This window comes from Fusarium coffeatum, assembly GCF_003316985.1.
Source record: "Fusarium coffeatum strain FIESC_28 chromosome Unknown BRIP53273_contig_330, whole genome shotgun sequence".
Classification (NCBI taxonomy): domain Eukaryota; kingdom Fungi; phylum Ascomycota; class Sordariomycetes; order Hypocreales; family Nectriaceae; genus Fusarium; species Fusarium coffeatum.
The window spans coordinates 1-13866 of NW_022158119.1; the positions used below are offsets into that span (position 1 = coordinate 1).

The 13866-nt window shown below is 49.3% G+C and overlaps 5 protein-coding genes across 5 annotated transcripts; 3 read left to right on the plus strand and 2 right to left on the minus strand.

The window, feature by feature from the left end:
- Window positions 1-736: 736 nt before the first annotated feature.
- FIESC28_10720 (uncharacterized protein) lies at window positions 737-2533 on the plus strand (the record flags this gene model as incomplete). Its single annotated transcript, XM_031164850.1, has 1 exon — window positions 737-2533. The coding sequence occupies one exon, from the start codon at window positions 737-739 to the stop codon at window positions 2531-2533; it is 1797 nt and encodes a 598-aa protein (XP_031011018.1).
- A 786-nt stretch (window positions 2534-3319) lies between these two features.
- FIESC28_10721 (uncharacterized protein) lies at window positions 3320-4366 on the minus strand (the record flags this gene model as incomplete). Its single annotated transcript, XM_031164851.1, has 1 exon — window positions 3320-4366. One exon carries the CDS (start codon window positions 4364-4366, stop codon window positions 3320-3322), a length of 1047 nt encoding a protein of 348 aa, XP_031011019.1.
- Window positions 4367-5684: 1318 nt separating this feature from the next.
- On the plus strand, window positions 5685-8198 carry FIESC28_10722 (uncharacterized protein; the record flags this gene model as incomplete). The annotated part of the gene is made up of 5 exons (XM_031164852.1): window positions 5685-5849; window positions 5911-6615; window positions 6672-6994; window positions 7187-7519; window positions 7616-8198. The coding sequence occupies 5 exons, from the start codon at window positions 5685-5687 to the stop codon at window positions 8196-8198; spliced, it is 2109 nt and encodes a 702-aa protein (XP_031011020.1).
- Window positions 8199-8883: 685 nt separating this feature from the next.
- Window positions 8884-9999, plus strand: FIESC28_10723 (uncharacterized protein; the record flags this gene model as incomplete). The annotated part of the gene is made up of 2 exons (XM_031164853.1): window positions 8884-9679; window positions 9782-9999. 2 exons carry the CDS (start codon window positions 8884-8886, stop codon window positions 9997-9999), a joined length of 1014 nt encoding a protein of 337 aa, XP_031011021.1.
- A 1580-nt stretch (window positions 10000-11579) lies between these two features.
- FIESC28_10724 (uncharacterized protein) lies at window positions 11580-13112 on the minus strand (the record flags this gene model as incomplete). Its single annotated transcript, XM_031164854.1, has 3 exons — window positions 11580-12586; window positions 12641-12902; window positions 12957-13112. 3 exons carry the CDS (start codon window positions 13110-13112, stop codon window positions 11580-11582), a joined length of 1425 nt encoding a protein of 474 aa, XP_031011022.1.
- Window positions 13113-13866: the final 754 nt, after the last annotated feature.

The following is a 13866-nucleotide window of genomic DNA, read 5'->3' on the forward strand; positions in this document are numbered from 1 at the left end:
ACCTTTGGTCGTATGTGAAAGAGTTGGTGTTGAGTTTGGTTATAACTTATGACTGTTCAGTTCTGCTTACTGCGTCATCTTGTCCAATGACACTCCAGGGTAGTGGTCCTCAGGACCCTTCTCAACCACAAAACAGTCATAAACAGTGACATATGCTCGCAAATGCGCCCCAAACTGCACCGCCAAGATCGAGATCGACAGCCGGTCAAGAGAGTCATCAAAGAAACTGACAAAGCAAACTTGGATAAGCTTCTCCCATTGAGTTTGACCGGAGACTCTAGCCCGGTGGGATCCTAACGACGAAAGTCAATTGGCCAGAAAGCGCTAACAGACCCGCTATTACATCAGTGATCGTACAGGTACCTTGCGCTCACGCGATCAAAATTAGAAGGTGCAATCACCTGCAGTCTGCACCTGCCTGTAACCAGCAAAAAAGGGCGATCGGCCGATTTTCGGAATATTCGTTGAAGATTATTTCCAGCCACAGGAACCAAAACCATCCGTCAATCTTAATTGTCTCATCAAAGCTTCCCTCCAAAGACTTGATGATCGATCTCTACCCGAGCGATCCCTAGCAAATGCCCTTGTCGCGTCTAGCCTTGATCTCATCGTGGCTCGTGTCAGCCCCGCCATAACAAATCTCGCCCTTACTACGTCACCACTCGTTCACCACCCCGAGGCTTGATCTTCGAAGACAAGCTTTGGAGGGAAAAGGCTACTCTTACAGCCATCAATCATGGCGCCTTCACGAAATAACTCTTCCAGCGCCGCCGCCAGGCGAGCTATGGCTGTTGAGAGAACGGCCTCTTCAGGTTCATTCCATGCTGGCGCGCCGATCCCAACGTTGAGCAACATGCGACGCCAATCCCATCGATACCAGACGTTTCCTACAACGCCGCCAAAGACTCCCCTGGAACAGCCCTACGCTGGTTCCAATGCGAGCGATTCCGATGATGAAGATGATAGCGAAGAGACGCCATTGCCTATCCGACAGCTGTTGTTGCTGGCTTTCCTCTCCCTTGCCGAACAGACCGCGCTGAACTCGATATCGCCCTACCTTCCCGAGATGGTGCTCAACATGCCTGGTATCCCTGATGACGAAGCCGGTCTATACGTCGGAATACTCGCGAGCTCTTTCGCATTGGCGCAGCTGTCGACAAACTTCCTTTGGGGATATGCCTCGGATGTAATTGGCAGAAAGCCGGTTCTGATCATGGGCACGATTGCGCTTATGGGCTGCTTTTGCGTGTTTGGCTTATGCAAGGAGTACTGGCAGATCGTGGTCGTTCATGTTATGATGGGACTGCTCAACGGAAACGCTGCTTGCGTCCCGACAGTCTTGGGAGAGGTTACCGACCGGTCCAACCAGAGCCGCGCGTTCACATACTTGCCCGTCATTTACTCCCTCGGCAGCATCACTGGACCTGCACTTGGTGGTATCCTTGTGGGACGAATGGGTAGCAAGTATCCGTATCTGGCTCCCAACATCCTCTCTGCTGGTCTCCTCGCTGTCAGCGTTATTGTGGTCAGCATCTGGTTCGAGGAAACTCTGGACAAGACCCAAGTCGCATTCGAGAAGCCCGCATGGGTTGAGAAGATCCTCTCCTGGTTCCCTTCGCGCCCTCCGCCCCCACGACGTCCCTCATGGAGCGCGCGCTGGCCTCGATCGCATACCTCGCAACCTCTTCTCTCCTCCGGCCGAGCACCCTCCTCCGACTCCGAAGATGACGACGACGAATCCGACTCTGACGAAAGCGACAAGCTCGACCCCGCCCTCTCCGCCTGGAAGGATCTCAGCCGAACCACCATCCTCGTCCTCTTCACCTACCTCGTATTCCAGCTGTCCAATATCTCATTCAACAGCTTGTACCCCATCTTTGCTGCGACGCCTCCTCCTGCCGGTCGCGACTTGCTGCCCAGTAGAATTGGCGTCAGCTTGAGTGTCGCAGGGTTGGCGAGCTGCATTTTCCAGGCCTTCTTGTTCCAGCAGCTTAAGTCCAAGCTGGGTAACCTGGGTACCTACCAGATCTCGCTTCTGGGGCTTGGTATCAGCATGCTGTTCATGCCTTGGGTTGGCTACGCCGATGACAAGCCTTTGTTCGGTATCGGCAGCGGCAAGATGTGGCTGTACATTGAGCTTGGCCTTGTGTTGATCCTCAAGAACATGTGCGCTGTCGGTGGATTGTCCAGTGTTATGCTTTTGGTGAGTCCCTCCATTGAGCAACTATTGAACTTTACTTACAAACTCCAGATCACCAACTCCGCACCGTCGCATTCCAGCCTCGGCAGTCTTAACGGCATGGCCCAAACCCTCTCCGCCCTCGGCCGCAGCTTCGGTCCTTTCGTGTCTGGCGGCCTCTTCAGTCTATCCATCAACATCCGACCCAAGGGTGAAGCCATAGCTTGGAGTGTCTTTGGCGGTCTGGCTATTCTTGGTTGGGTTTCGTCTCTCTTCATCCGTCGCGATGGGCTGGAGAGTGATGACTGGCAGGGATCAGATGACAATTCCTCTGAGCAAGATGAAGAGGCATAAGCTCGCGCTGAATAGACTTGCATGTATTGGGACGTTATCTTTTTGATGATTGTCCGGGCGTATTGGAGAATCATTTTGAGAGATGAGTAACGAGGATATATTTGGGACATATGTATAATTGATAGATAAGATAAATTGGATCGTCCCGGCTCGTGCGGCTGGTTGATTGTTTATAGAAGTGAATTGTCTCGCAATTTGAGTATATCAACATGTCGCCTGTGGATTATCATCGTCTTCCCAGCCTACTTCACTTGTGTCCTGTACAAGGTAGGGATGGCTTTCAGATATCCTTAATCAAAGACGGATCACTTGTCGAGCTCTGAGCAACGAGAGAATGGTGGATAGTGTGAAGGAGTTCGTTTACAAGAGTCAATTTCTGTCAGAGAAAAAGTCTCCTCGTCGTTCCACTGTAGGAGAGGAAGTTTCTTTTCAAACATGTAGGCTTAAGTCACATCGAGGTCAAGACACCTCAGATAAAGCATGTCCTCGACTTGGCTCCAACTTTTCACTCTTGACTCTTGAGTTACTCATGAAGTCAAAAGAAGAGCATGTGAATCAAGAATTCGCCAGTCACGTTTGTGAATCAAGAATTCGCCAGTCACGTTTGTGAGCGTTCTTTCACTGCAATTTTAACCCCCTCCGAGATTCTATAGTAAGCTGGTTTCATTACATATCACATTTCGTTGGACACGGTATTGATTGATGATAATTTGATTATGCTTATTGGTATAATACTTTTCTATATCCTTTTATTCCCTTTTCATAACGTTCATTTATGTCATTAACTTAACGGAGCTTGAGAACAGCCTTGCCGAAGTTCTTGCCCTGGAGCATACCAATGAAGCCCTCAGCGGCGTTATCAATGCCCTCAGTGGTGAACAGCTTAGCCTTGACGCTGCCGTCACCCAACCACTTCTGGAGGTTCTCCTGGTGGTCCTTGTAGTACTTGGGACCGAACTGGGGGTGAGAGACGAGGAAGCCCTCCATCTTGATCTGCTTGGCGATCAGGTTGATAAGACCCTTGATACCCTCACGCTTGTCAGCGGGGGTGTTGTACTCAGAGATGAGACCGCAGACGGGGATACGGCCACCAACGTTCATGTTGGTGAGAGCAGCCTCGAGGTGGTCACCACCGACGTTCTCGAAGTAAATGTCGATACCGTTGGGGGCAAGACGGGGAAGAGCATCCTTGGGAGCCTCCTTCTTGTAGTTGAAGCCAGCATCGAAGCCGAGCTCCTTGGTGATGAAGTTGAGCTTCTCGTCGTCACCGACGGAGCCGATAACGGTCAGACCCTCGCGCTTGGCGATCTGACCGACAATCTGACCAACAGCACCGGCAGCGGAGCTAATGAAGATGGTCTCGCCCTTCTTGGGCTGACCGATCTCGTGGAGACCAGACCAGGCGGTGAGACCAGGCATGCCAAGGGCACCGAGGAAGAGGCCGAGATCCAAGTTGTGAGGGTTCTGGATCTTGCGGAGGTTGACCTTGGGGATGGTCTCCTTGTCGACACGGACGTACTCGGCAATGGGGAGGAAACCAGTAACGAGATCACCCTCGGCAAAGTCGGGGGAGTCAGACTTGATGACCTTGTTCAAGGTGCCGTTGTTGATGGCATCGTTGATCTCAAAAGCGGGAGCGTATGACTTGACGGAGGTGTCGCGCATCTTGCCTCGCAGGTAAGGGTCGAAAGAGGCATATTGCTGCTCGAGAACGACACCACCTTGGGGAGCCTGGTCGATATCGATGGGACGGTCCTCGATGACGAGATGCTCACCGGCGACGGGGAGACCGGTGGGGATCTTCTTGTATACGAGAGTCTTGTTCTGAACCATGATTGCGGTTTATGTGTATATGATTAAGTTATAAAGAGTAAGAGGATGAGATGTATTGTATGGGTATATGAGTATGAGTATGAATATGAGAATGAATATAAACGACGTCACTGTATCTAAGGGTCCTTTATATATCTAAAAAGAGTCTAGAGAACACATCATCTTTGCATGCGGTATTCCGCCCAATCGAGACGTACAAGTGGCGCGGCCAACGTACCGAGGCTATTGCACGCCGCTTGATTTGTAAGAACGAAAGCATTGAAGATTTTCTCAACAAACAGCTAAAACGTCACAGCGTTTGCGATCCACACTGCAAACGGTGATACTTCCCGAAGCGGCAATGACCTCATGAATGATGACATTCCACGGTGATCTAAACCGTCAATCATAGTGATAAAAGTTGACAACAATTAAGTTTAACACAGTGAGAACTCGCTGCAAACATGCTGTCAGATCTCTATCAGAATGCAGTAAGAAATTAATTGCTCGTTGGCTAGCCGGGGAGTAATTCCTTGGTCAGGGAGCGGATAGAATAACGTGGCAGGCTCGGCTACTTTACCTGAAGTGGATTAACGCCGATCAACAAAAAAACGAGCCTCGGTGACTCCGTTTCTTTTGGTTCGTCGTAGAATTCTTTACAGAGTTCTAGCGCTGTCCACGAAGCGCGAGGGCGAGGTTTTCGCATAAACGCCGAGTGGCTACTGCATCCGATCGTCAATGCATTGATGTTTCTTTCAGCCGCCGTAGCCTTCTTTGTTTCGAAACTTAGACGGTGAAGGAAAGGGACCTCGGTCAAGAAAAGCTTGATGGGTTAGTCAGCGTTGAGATTCAGGTTTGAACGGGGTTGTGGCACGCACGAGTCAAGAGTCCGACGGCATTTGTGACTGCCACGGCAATTGGTCATCCGTTTTGAGGAATGGCATGTTGTGAATTTTGTGTAACCCACTACCACGTTCCCCTCCAACTGTCCAAATGTCCCATTAGCAGGATCGAAGATAATTTCAAGATAGGCAACCAGATGCGAAAACACCTAGATCTAGACCATAAGAACAAATTACTCTAAATGATACTTCAAACCGGCATGAGATGATCAAATCTTTTCATCTCTTATGTTTCTGACGGCTAATTCTTTTCCCATTTTAACCAAGGCTACCCTAAATCTGTCTCGTAATAACGTTATTCCGCCCGAAACTCTAATCCATGCTCTCATAATCACATCACGCCCAACAAACCCCACACAGAAGCTCATATCACGGACTTGGGCAACTTAGCCTATCAAAACGAGAATGAGTCGGCATCCAGCCAGAGTGAGACGAGCATGGCAGCCAATTTCAGGCAGATCCAGCCTGCGCCTCGAGACGATAACTCTCCCGAGTCAGAAGAAGGCGGCCATTTCGTCCTCGGCCGGTCTTATCGTATCGCTAAACGCAAACGGCAGCATGTCAGGGTAGCTTGTAATCCCTGTCGCGAAAAGAAACGCGCCGTAAGTTACGCGCAACTCTCATGACAGTAACTCATTTTTGGCTGACGACTGACGGCTAAAGTGCAACGGTGCAGAACCTCAATGTGACCAGTGTCGATTGCGGAGCTTATCCTGCATTTACCGAGTTCCACCCAAAACGGTGGATTCAACCATCAAGGTTCAGAAACAACTTGATACTCTCCAGAACAACTTCAATCAGTATGCCGATATTGTGGATCAACTCAAGACGCTTCCTGAATATGAAGCTCTCAAGCTTCTGCAGCGGCTGAGGTCATCAGAAAATGCGTTATCACCACTGGGCACAGTCAGACTTTCAAATCACAAGACATCTCAAGCTTTGTTACCGACTACCAGTTCGAGAATTGAATTTGAGCTCACAGCGCTTCATGGGATTGTGTATCCTACGTTATTACCCATCGATATTACGGGGCTTGATATTCCGCCCTTAGAGAAACCTGCATCGCCTTCTTCGACACTTTCAAATTCCGGTAGTCTTGTGAGAAAACCTTCGAATACGCCTGTTGTTCTTGCAGAAGCTGGGTCGAAACCGTATTGTGATTCTAGATTGAAGGATCTTGATATTTCCTACTGGACGAAAGTGCCTATTAGCAATGCTTCGGCTGCGACCTTGATATCGCTGTATTTGGAGACGGATCAGACAATTGTTGCTTTCATCGATGCAGATTTGTTCGTTGGGAGTCTTGCGGATAGAACGCCTAGATTCTGCTCTTCATTTCTCGTCACGGCGATGCTATATGTGGCATGTGTAAGTGGAATTCTCTCAATATACACCCTTCGGCCACTCAACTCACACGTTTGTAGTATGCTTATACTGCGAAAGATCTCACCGCAATACCCCTCGGAAACCTGTTTCTTAGAGAAGCCGAAAGGCTGTTCCGTGCTGAAGGATCATCTGACGACGTACTCACGCTGGCTGCCATCAACACTCTGAGTCTGGGATGTTTCTTCAGTGGAAACGATACGTTAGCCAGAGAACTCCAGGCCGCTGGTCGTAATATGGGGCGAAGGCTTGTTTTATATGGTGTACCTCATCATAGTCCATCCTCGTTGGCTTTTCGAAGATTGCCGGATGATCTGCTTCGCATGACGGCGCATGTGGCGTGGAGTACATACAACTGGTTGACGTGAGTACGCCCATCAGGGTACCAGAAGAATTGGCCTCGAGAGCATAAGAGACGAAATGATTTGATCACTTTATGCTAGCTTAGACTAACACTTAGGCTGCTTTATTTCTGCACCCTACGCCTTGGAGGACAATTCTTCTGTTACCCACCTGACACCCAACCTTCCGAGATCAAGAACTAACGGCTTCAAAGGATACATGTTATGTTCTTCTATGACGAGAGTATATCCCATACCCCCTCTCTTCCAGTCCCTGGCGCCGATAGAGACGACTATCCAGACCACGCCTGGCCTGACCATCCTCTTCCCAAGTACATGGGCAAGTCATTCACCAAACTATGTCACTTCTTTTCAATAGTCGAAGAGGTCGCGGCTGTATACTCTGCCAACGACAGGATACCCATCTTCAACCGAGTTCCGATAGCGTTTGCAGAAGCGAAGTATCAAAAAATGTTGCATTGGGCGGATTCTCTCAGTAAGGATATGGCGTGGAATAAGGATAGTCATGAGCACATCTTTCTCTTCCAGTAAGTACCAATTGCGCAGAATGTGACGCTGCACCTATTTGGCTCTTGACGACTACATACCCATCCAAAAGAATACTCTTAGCTAACTGACTCCAGCATGTGGTTCCATTGCGCAGTCCTCGACATCTTCCGTCCCTTCGCCCAAACCCAACAAGACTACAAACTCCGCTCCTTCAACTCCCAAGACAGCACGCCCAAAACCATCTTCTCCGCCTCCCTCAACCAAATGAAACGCCTCGCCCTTATTTACCGAACCCAAAAAATGCCCAACAGTTACATGCCCTACATAAACATATCCCTAATCCACATCGCCAACACAATTTGCAAAGAACCCCCCTTCGATTTAACATCCAAATTCTACTTTCTACTCTGTATACGCTACTGGCAGCATTTATACGTCGGCTACCCGATCTTCTCACATGTCATACAAGCATTTCTCACAATGGCGATAAATAATGGACTTATGAGCAATAGAGAAGCCAAGACACTAATGGCAGAGGTTTTAGCGGGTGGAAAACATCATGAGTTGGCGCATGAGGGCATTCAGACGAATTTCATTGTGGATTTTGATTTGGCTATGACGAATCCGGATGAGGCTGGTGTTCAGGCTGTGGCGCAGAAGTTTGAGGAGGTTGCGCTGTTTGATGAGTTTGCTGTTTACAAGAAGGAGGGGGATTGATAGAAGGGAATAGAAACGGATGGAAGAAGAGTTGGGGAAGGAAAGAGTTCTGACGCGTCATGATTGAGATGGAGGAGAAGGAGCGAGGTCAGTGACGCGTCACGTACCTAGGAGCAGAGGGAACGAGGAAGAACAACACATGAAGGGAATGAGAATCATTAGAGGTTGATGCATCTGGCGGCGCAGTAGACTTGATACTCCATGGAATATTATCCTCAATGTCGTTTGCATTTGGTCAATAGATTTAGAAGAGCACCATGTTCAACGAACCTGAGGCCGATCATGATGCCTTCCTTCCCAGTCTAGGTGGATAGCAGACGAAATGTCCTCCAAGGCTCAGGCTACCAAAATAAAGTAGTCTAAATGCCTTCCTAAGTTGGCATAAGATGACCAAACCATTTCGTCTCTTATCCTTATGACGTGACGATCACTTCGTTTGACGCCCTGTGGACAGTGTGCACCTTCCCTCGCAAACTACCTTCCTCAGGCCAGATACAGACGCAGCAAAGGAGGCAGGTACCCTTTCTGCCTGATGATAAAACCTTTCCCCCCCCGCCCAACTCATTCTGATTCTTTCATCATCATCAGCAGAATCATCAACAGAATCATCAACGAATTCTTGGAACTGCATCTCCTTTCTTGACACAAAACTCTCTTTCTTGACATTACTCTACTCTTCTTCATCATGGATGTCCCTCGAGCATACGACTGGCGTGAGATCCTTGCCAGGCTTGGACTGTCAGCAACCGCAGACACTCCCTCCACCCTTGACCACGCCCCAACTCGAAGGGTCCTTCATGCCAACATGCTCTGCCTCCGGAATGCCAACGGCGAACACTACAAATCCAAGCACAAGATATGCTTCAAGCACTCTCCCGAAAAACGTCGGGAAGCCCAGTTCGTGCCATTCGGTATCTGGCGAATGATGTTTTTCCGAAGACTGGCATGGGTCAGAATGAACGAGACCTTTCCTGACGGGACTTCTCCCGATATCGCGGCGGCCCTTCGTATCGATTTGAACGGTATGCCCACAACCGAAAACATGACACCCTACGTTGACGACAACGGTACCCATATTTTCGACGGGCGGCACGGCAACTTCATAGACATGCTCCTTCCAATCGATGAGATCTTCGAAACACTCAAATCTCCTACCAACCAGCAATGGATCGAGCATGCGATACAACAAGACAGGATTCATCTCAGAAACTTGGAGGAGCTTCGAACCATTCTGCGAGGGAGGATGCCTGAGCCCTCGTTCCGTCATACCGCCTTTGCAGACGCCTTGAGTGCGTTGTTCAACGCAGACGGCTCCCCTACTACCAACAACCCATTCGTGTTCTTGCATACCCTGATGGACGCAAGAGAGGAAATTGTGGCCGACCTGGCTGTCCTCCAAGACGTCCTCAGGACTTCGTCGGGTGTTGACCGCTTCCTCGATTTGCCGGACGACCATGTTGCTCGAATGGAGCGCTTAGCAGGTAAGTCACTCATGCTCTTTCTTATTTTTGGCCCAGTGGCCCAGTTGCCTCGCCGTTCAAGTCGTCACATCTGCAAAGACCTTATCTAATCTCTTTTGACAGGAGTCACCACAGACGAGACGGCACAGCTGCATCCCCGATTCAAGCCGACACGTGACGCTTGGTTTGCCGCCGCTCTGATAACTCAACATCCCAAGCGCGCGCTATGGCCGAACGAATCGTTTCATCGTCACACCGCACGAGGCTATCTCCACGAATTCATAAAGCATGATCTAAAGCCCACTGAACTTGCACTAGCGGGTCTGGACCTATGGATCTAGGAGATGCTGGTAGAGGTCCTGATCCAAGATCGGGATCGGGTTTCGGGGCTCACTGGGGGACAGGCCGGAGTGCAGCCCACAGAACAGGATGGAGGACGCGCCTGGAGAACAGCCTTGAAGAAGGCCTTGAAGACAGCCTTGAGCGCAGTCTCGCGCTTGATTAGACATTGAGCAAGCGACACAGGAAGTGATAGTGGAAAGGAAGAATTCATAACAGCGATAATTGTACTGATAGGTAGAACATTGACATGAGAAGATCAATAATGAATAAAGCGCTAGTCTTACACTCTTATTGCCTCTCCTTGAGCCCCTGTGCACATCCCGCACCCAGTTGCCTAGGTGATGAGAAGCCTAATGGACGAAAACACATACTCAAAAATTTCCTAAAGCTTTACTAAAACATCCAAGTATTATGATTATTTGATGATGGATGGAGGGGTGGGATGTCCACAGCCGGAGGCTCAAGTAGATACTGCATCTTGTTGACTGACTGTGCCCGCCCTCCAACTCCAACATCGTACAATGATAAGCATTTACACATGTCAGTAGAACTCGAGGATAGAATGTCGACTCTCTTCATCTCTTAGGTTGGGCTTTTGCTTTTGGTGGATCCCCGCTGTTCAGTGTTGGCCATGGCTTTGCCGACGATTGCTGCTGGCTTGGCTGCGGGATGGCGTCGCAAGTTGATCCCTGTGGTTGTAACAAGCCTTTGCCCAGGCTTGGCATCAGGGGGTTGAATCAAGGGTCATTGACCACATTGTGTGGCTTATTGTACGTTGTCAAATGAATCTTTTATTCTTTTTCGTTGCCAGCGTGTCAGTGGAATTGGCCGCCGAGAGCATAAGAGATGAAATAATTTGGTCAACTTATGCCAGGCATTAGGCTAGTATTTAGGCCACTTTATTTTGGTAGTCTAAGCAGTAGAGAATAATTCTCTTATTGCCCAGCTGGTTATCAACCAAATGTTTTATTGTGTCGTGTCGTCAGGGTTCTCGAACAAATCGTCGCCGTTTCCGCAGAGCTCTGTTGATCGACAACGCCAGGCCAGTCCAGACTGTTCATTCTCCACCCAAGGTATCTGTCCGTACCGGCTTGTCCTAGCGCACAACAAGCTTTTAGCTCCCGCTGATCGAGACGTCAGGATGGACGTTATGACTTAACGGATGTGACTCTAGAATCTTGATTTTGCGGTTGTATCTTGTGTCCCACTTTGTGGATGTCGATATTGTGGTCATGCTTTTGTGTTTGGATCGGCCAAGGTGATCGAGAACTTCAAGGTTTAGGGTGATAAAATAAAGCATGGTCTAAGATGTCATAAAATGACTGAAATATTTCGTCTCTTATCATTTGTGGGTTGATTTGAGTGGCGTAACGGTTGGGCGATTGACTTTGAGTGGTACGGCGATGCTCAAATCTCCTCAATGAAGGGATTCATGGATCACAGAAATGCATTTCGAATAGGCAAATGTTTGGATAGTATCTATTCTTCAACCTCAGATAAAGATTGTGTAACCTCTAGATAATTCTCTCTACCCTCTAATTCCAATGCATGCTAAAAACAAAAACAACGCTATGACTTCTTAAGTAGAATTAGAATTATCAGCACAAGAGAAGGCAGACGAACCACCGTCCTTCTTGTACGAATCGATAATGCTAACAATGGATCCATAAGTACCACCAATCATCAAGAAGGTACCCGACACAATGACGAAGACGGAGAAGGCTACCATGAGGTACCACTTCATGTTGGGAGATCGCTTGCCCTTGGCCCAGTTGTCGTACAGCCACATGCAGCCGTACAGCTGGAACGACATCAGCGTTCCAAGAAGGGCACCGACAAGAGACACGAGGCCGCCGAAGACGGGAATGCCGGATGCGATCAGGTACGCGATGACGGTGGTGGTGAGAGTGCAGGCGATCCATGTTCCCCAGTGCACAGCGCTGTTGGAAGCAAGATGCTTTGTTCCACGGAGAAGACGAACAAAGACGTACTTTGCCGCAAAGTGAATGACCAGAACGGTAGTAGCCAAAAGACCGGGCAGGGAAATTCCGTAGGCGATGCGCTTGATCAAATGACCAGCTGATCCAAGAGCAGGCGACGCAACGTACGAGCCACAGTAGAGATACACAACGCATCCGATGACGATGTAAGTAATAGTCACACCAGCCTGACACACCATCAAAGATCGGGTGTAGTGAGCAGGGTTCTTCATCTCAGCGGCAATAGAGAAGAATCCAGGTGTACCAGCGTAGGCGAAGATCAGACTCGAGATAGAAGAGATAGCCTCGGTGAAGGAAGGGTTTCCAACGACGCGCCAGTCGGACTTCCACTCGCCGCCCTTGGGAGCGTCAGCGGGTCGGTCTTGGATGCCTACTGCGATTGTCACAGTGAAGATGGCTGTCATGATGCAGATGAGGCCGACCCAGGCTAGCATGCTGATGCGACCGAGGGTTCGGACACTGGCGAGGAGGAAACCGCAGATTGCGGCGACGGCGACGAAGACTGCTGTGCATGTACCGTGGAGGGATACTGCGTTGAGACCGATTGACAGACCCAACATACCAGATCCAGCGACAAAGATCCAGTCTACCACCATTAGCATTCATCCACCACATGCAATTGCCAAAGGGTAGCACTTACAGAGACAGAAAGCAACACCAAAGATCTCACGACCAATTCGTCCAAAGATGAGATACCCCGCATCATCAATACCGTATACTTGAGGATGATTCCTCTTGAACACGCCAACCATGTAATCGGACCAGGTAGTTATAGCGGCGATGACGATGAGACAGATGATTCCGGGGACGATGCCTAGGACGTCGAAGACGGCGGGGATGGACAGGACGCCGAGACCGACTTGGGTTTTCATCATGAGAGCGACGGTACCGATCCAGCCGACCTAGAATATCTGTTAGTGGGTGAATTGGGAGTGGGATTGAGAAGGATGGCTTACGGCTCGGTAGTTGGGGCCTTCATCAGTGATTTCACCAAAGACATCATCGTGGACTTGATTACCGTGAGCAACGGATGGTGTGTTGTGAAGAGGCTGGTCTGTTTCTAGATCGCGCTTGAGATCTTTCTCTGCGAGGTTGTTTTCGTAGTGCGACATGATGACAAAGTCAATGCCCTTGAACTAAACAGTAGACAAGTGACAGGTGACAGGACTAGACAACTCAATGATTGAAGGGTTGAATAGTAGAAACCCACAGAAGGGGAAATGAGAGGAGAGGGAGAGATGGGGGAGAGAAGAGGTTGAAGAAAGAAGAGAGCGTGGAATGCAAAGTGTGGAGTGAAATCTGGGGATAGTGGACTCATCTTATACAGCAAAGGGAAAGGAAAGATAACAGGAAGAAACCCTGTCGTGTCGTACTGTAGAGCATTTTGCCCCCCTGGTAGCTAGTACAAAACCACGCTATGGAGTCGATCCCCGTGTTGTTTTTCCCAACGAGGGTTAGTCCCACTCAGCTTGGTGAGCTCCAAATCTCGCCCCTTCGCGGTGTCCGCGATAGCTTAGCTACTTGATTCTCTCTCCGCAGTATCCGTGAGTCTCTTTCTTGTCTAGATTCATGTGGAGATACTTGATCACTTGGCAGTAAGGTCTCCCCACGGGGTAGAACTGGAGAAGAGGAGTCAATCGCGCAATGCAAAAAGTCATCACGTAAAAGAAACAAGGAGTTCTGGGGGAAAAGGTCTAAGCTATGACGTCTAGCAGTGGAGATCTTGACTCGCTAAGAGTTTTCATTACCTACGTAGTGTAGTCTACCCCAGTGAAACCACAGGAATCGGGTCTCCATCCGCTATCTCCAAAATATGGGGTCTACCCCAAACCAAGGTTCAAATGACTCTCCTGTCATATCCTCTTT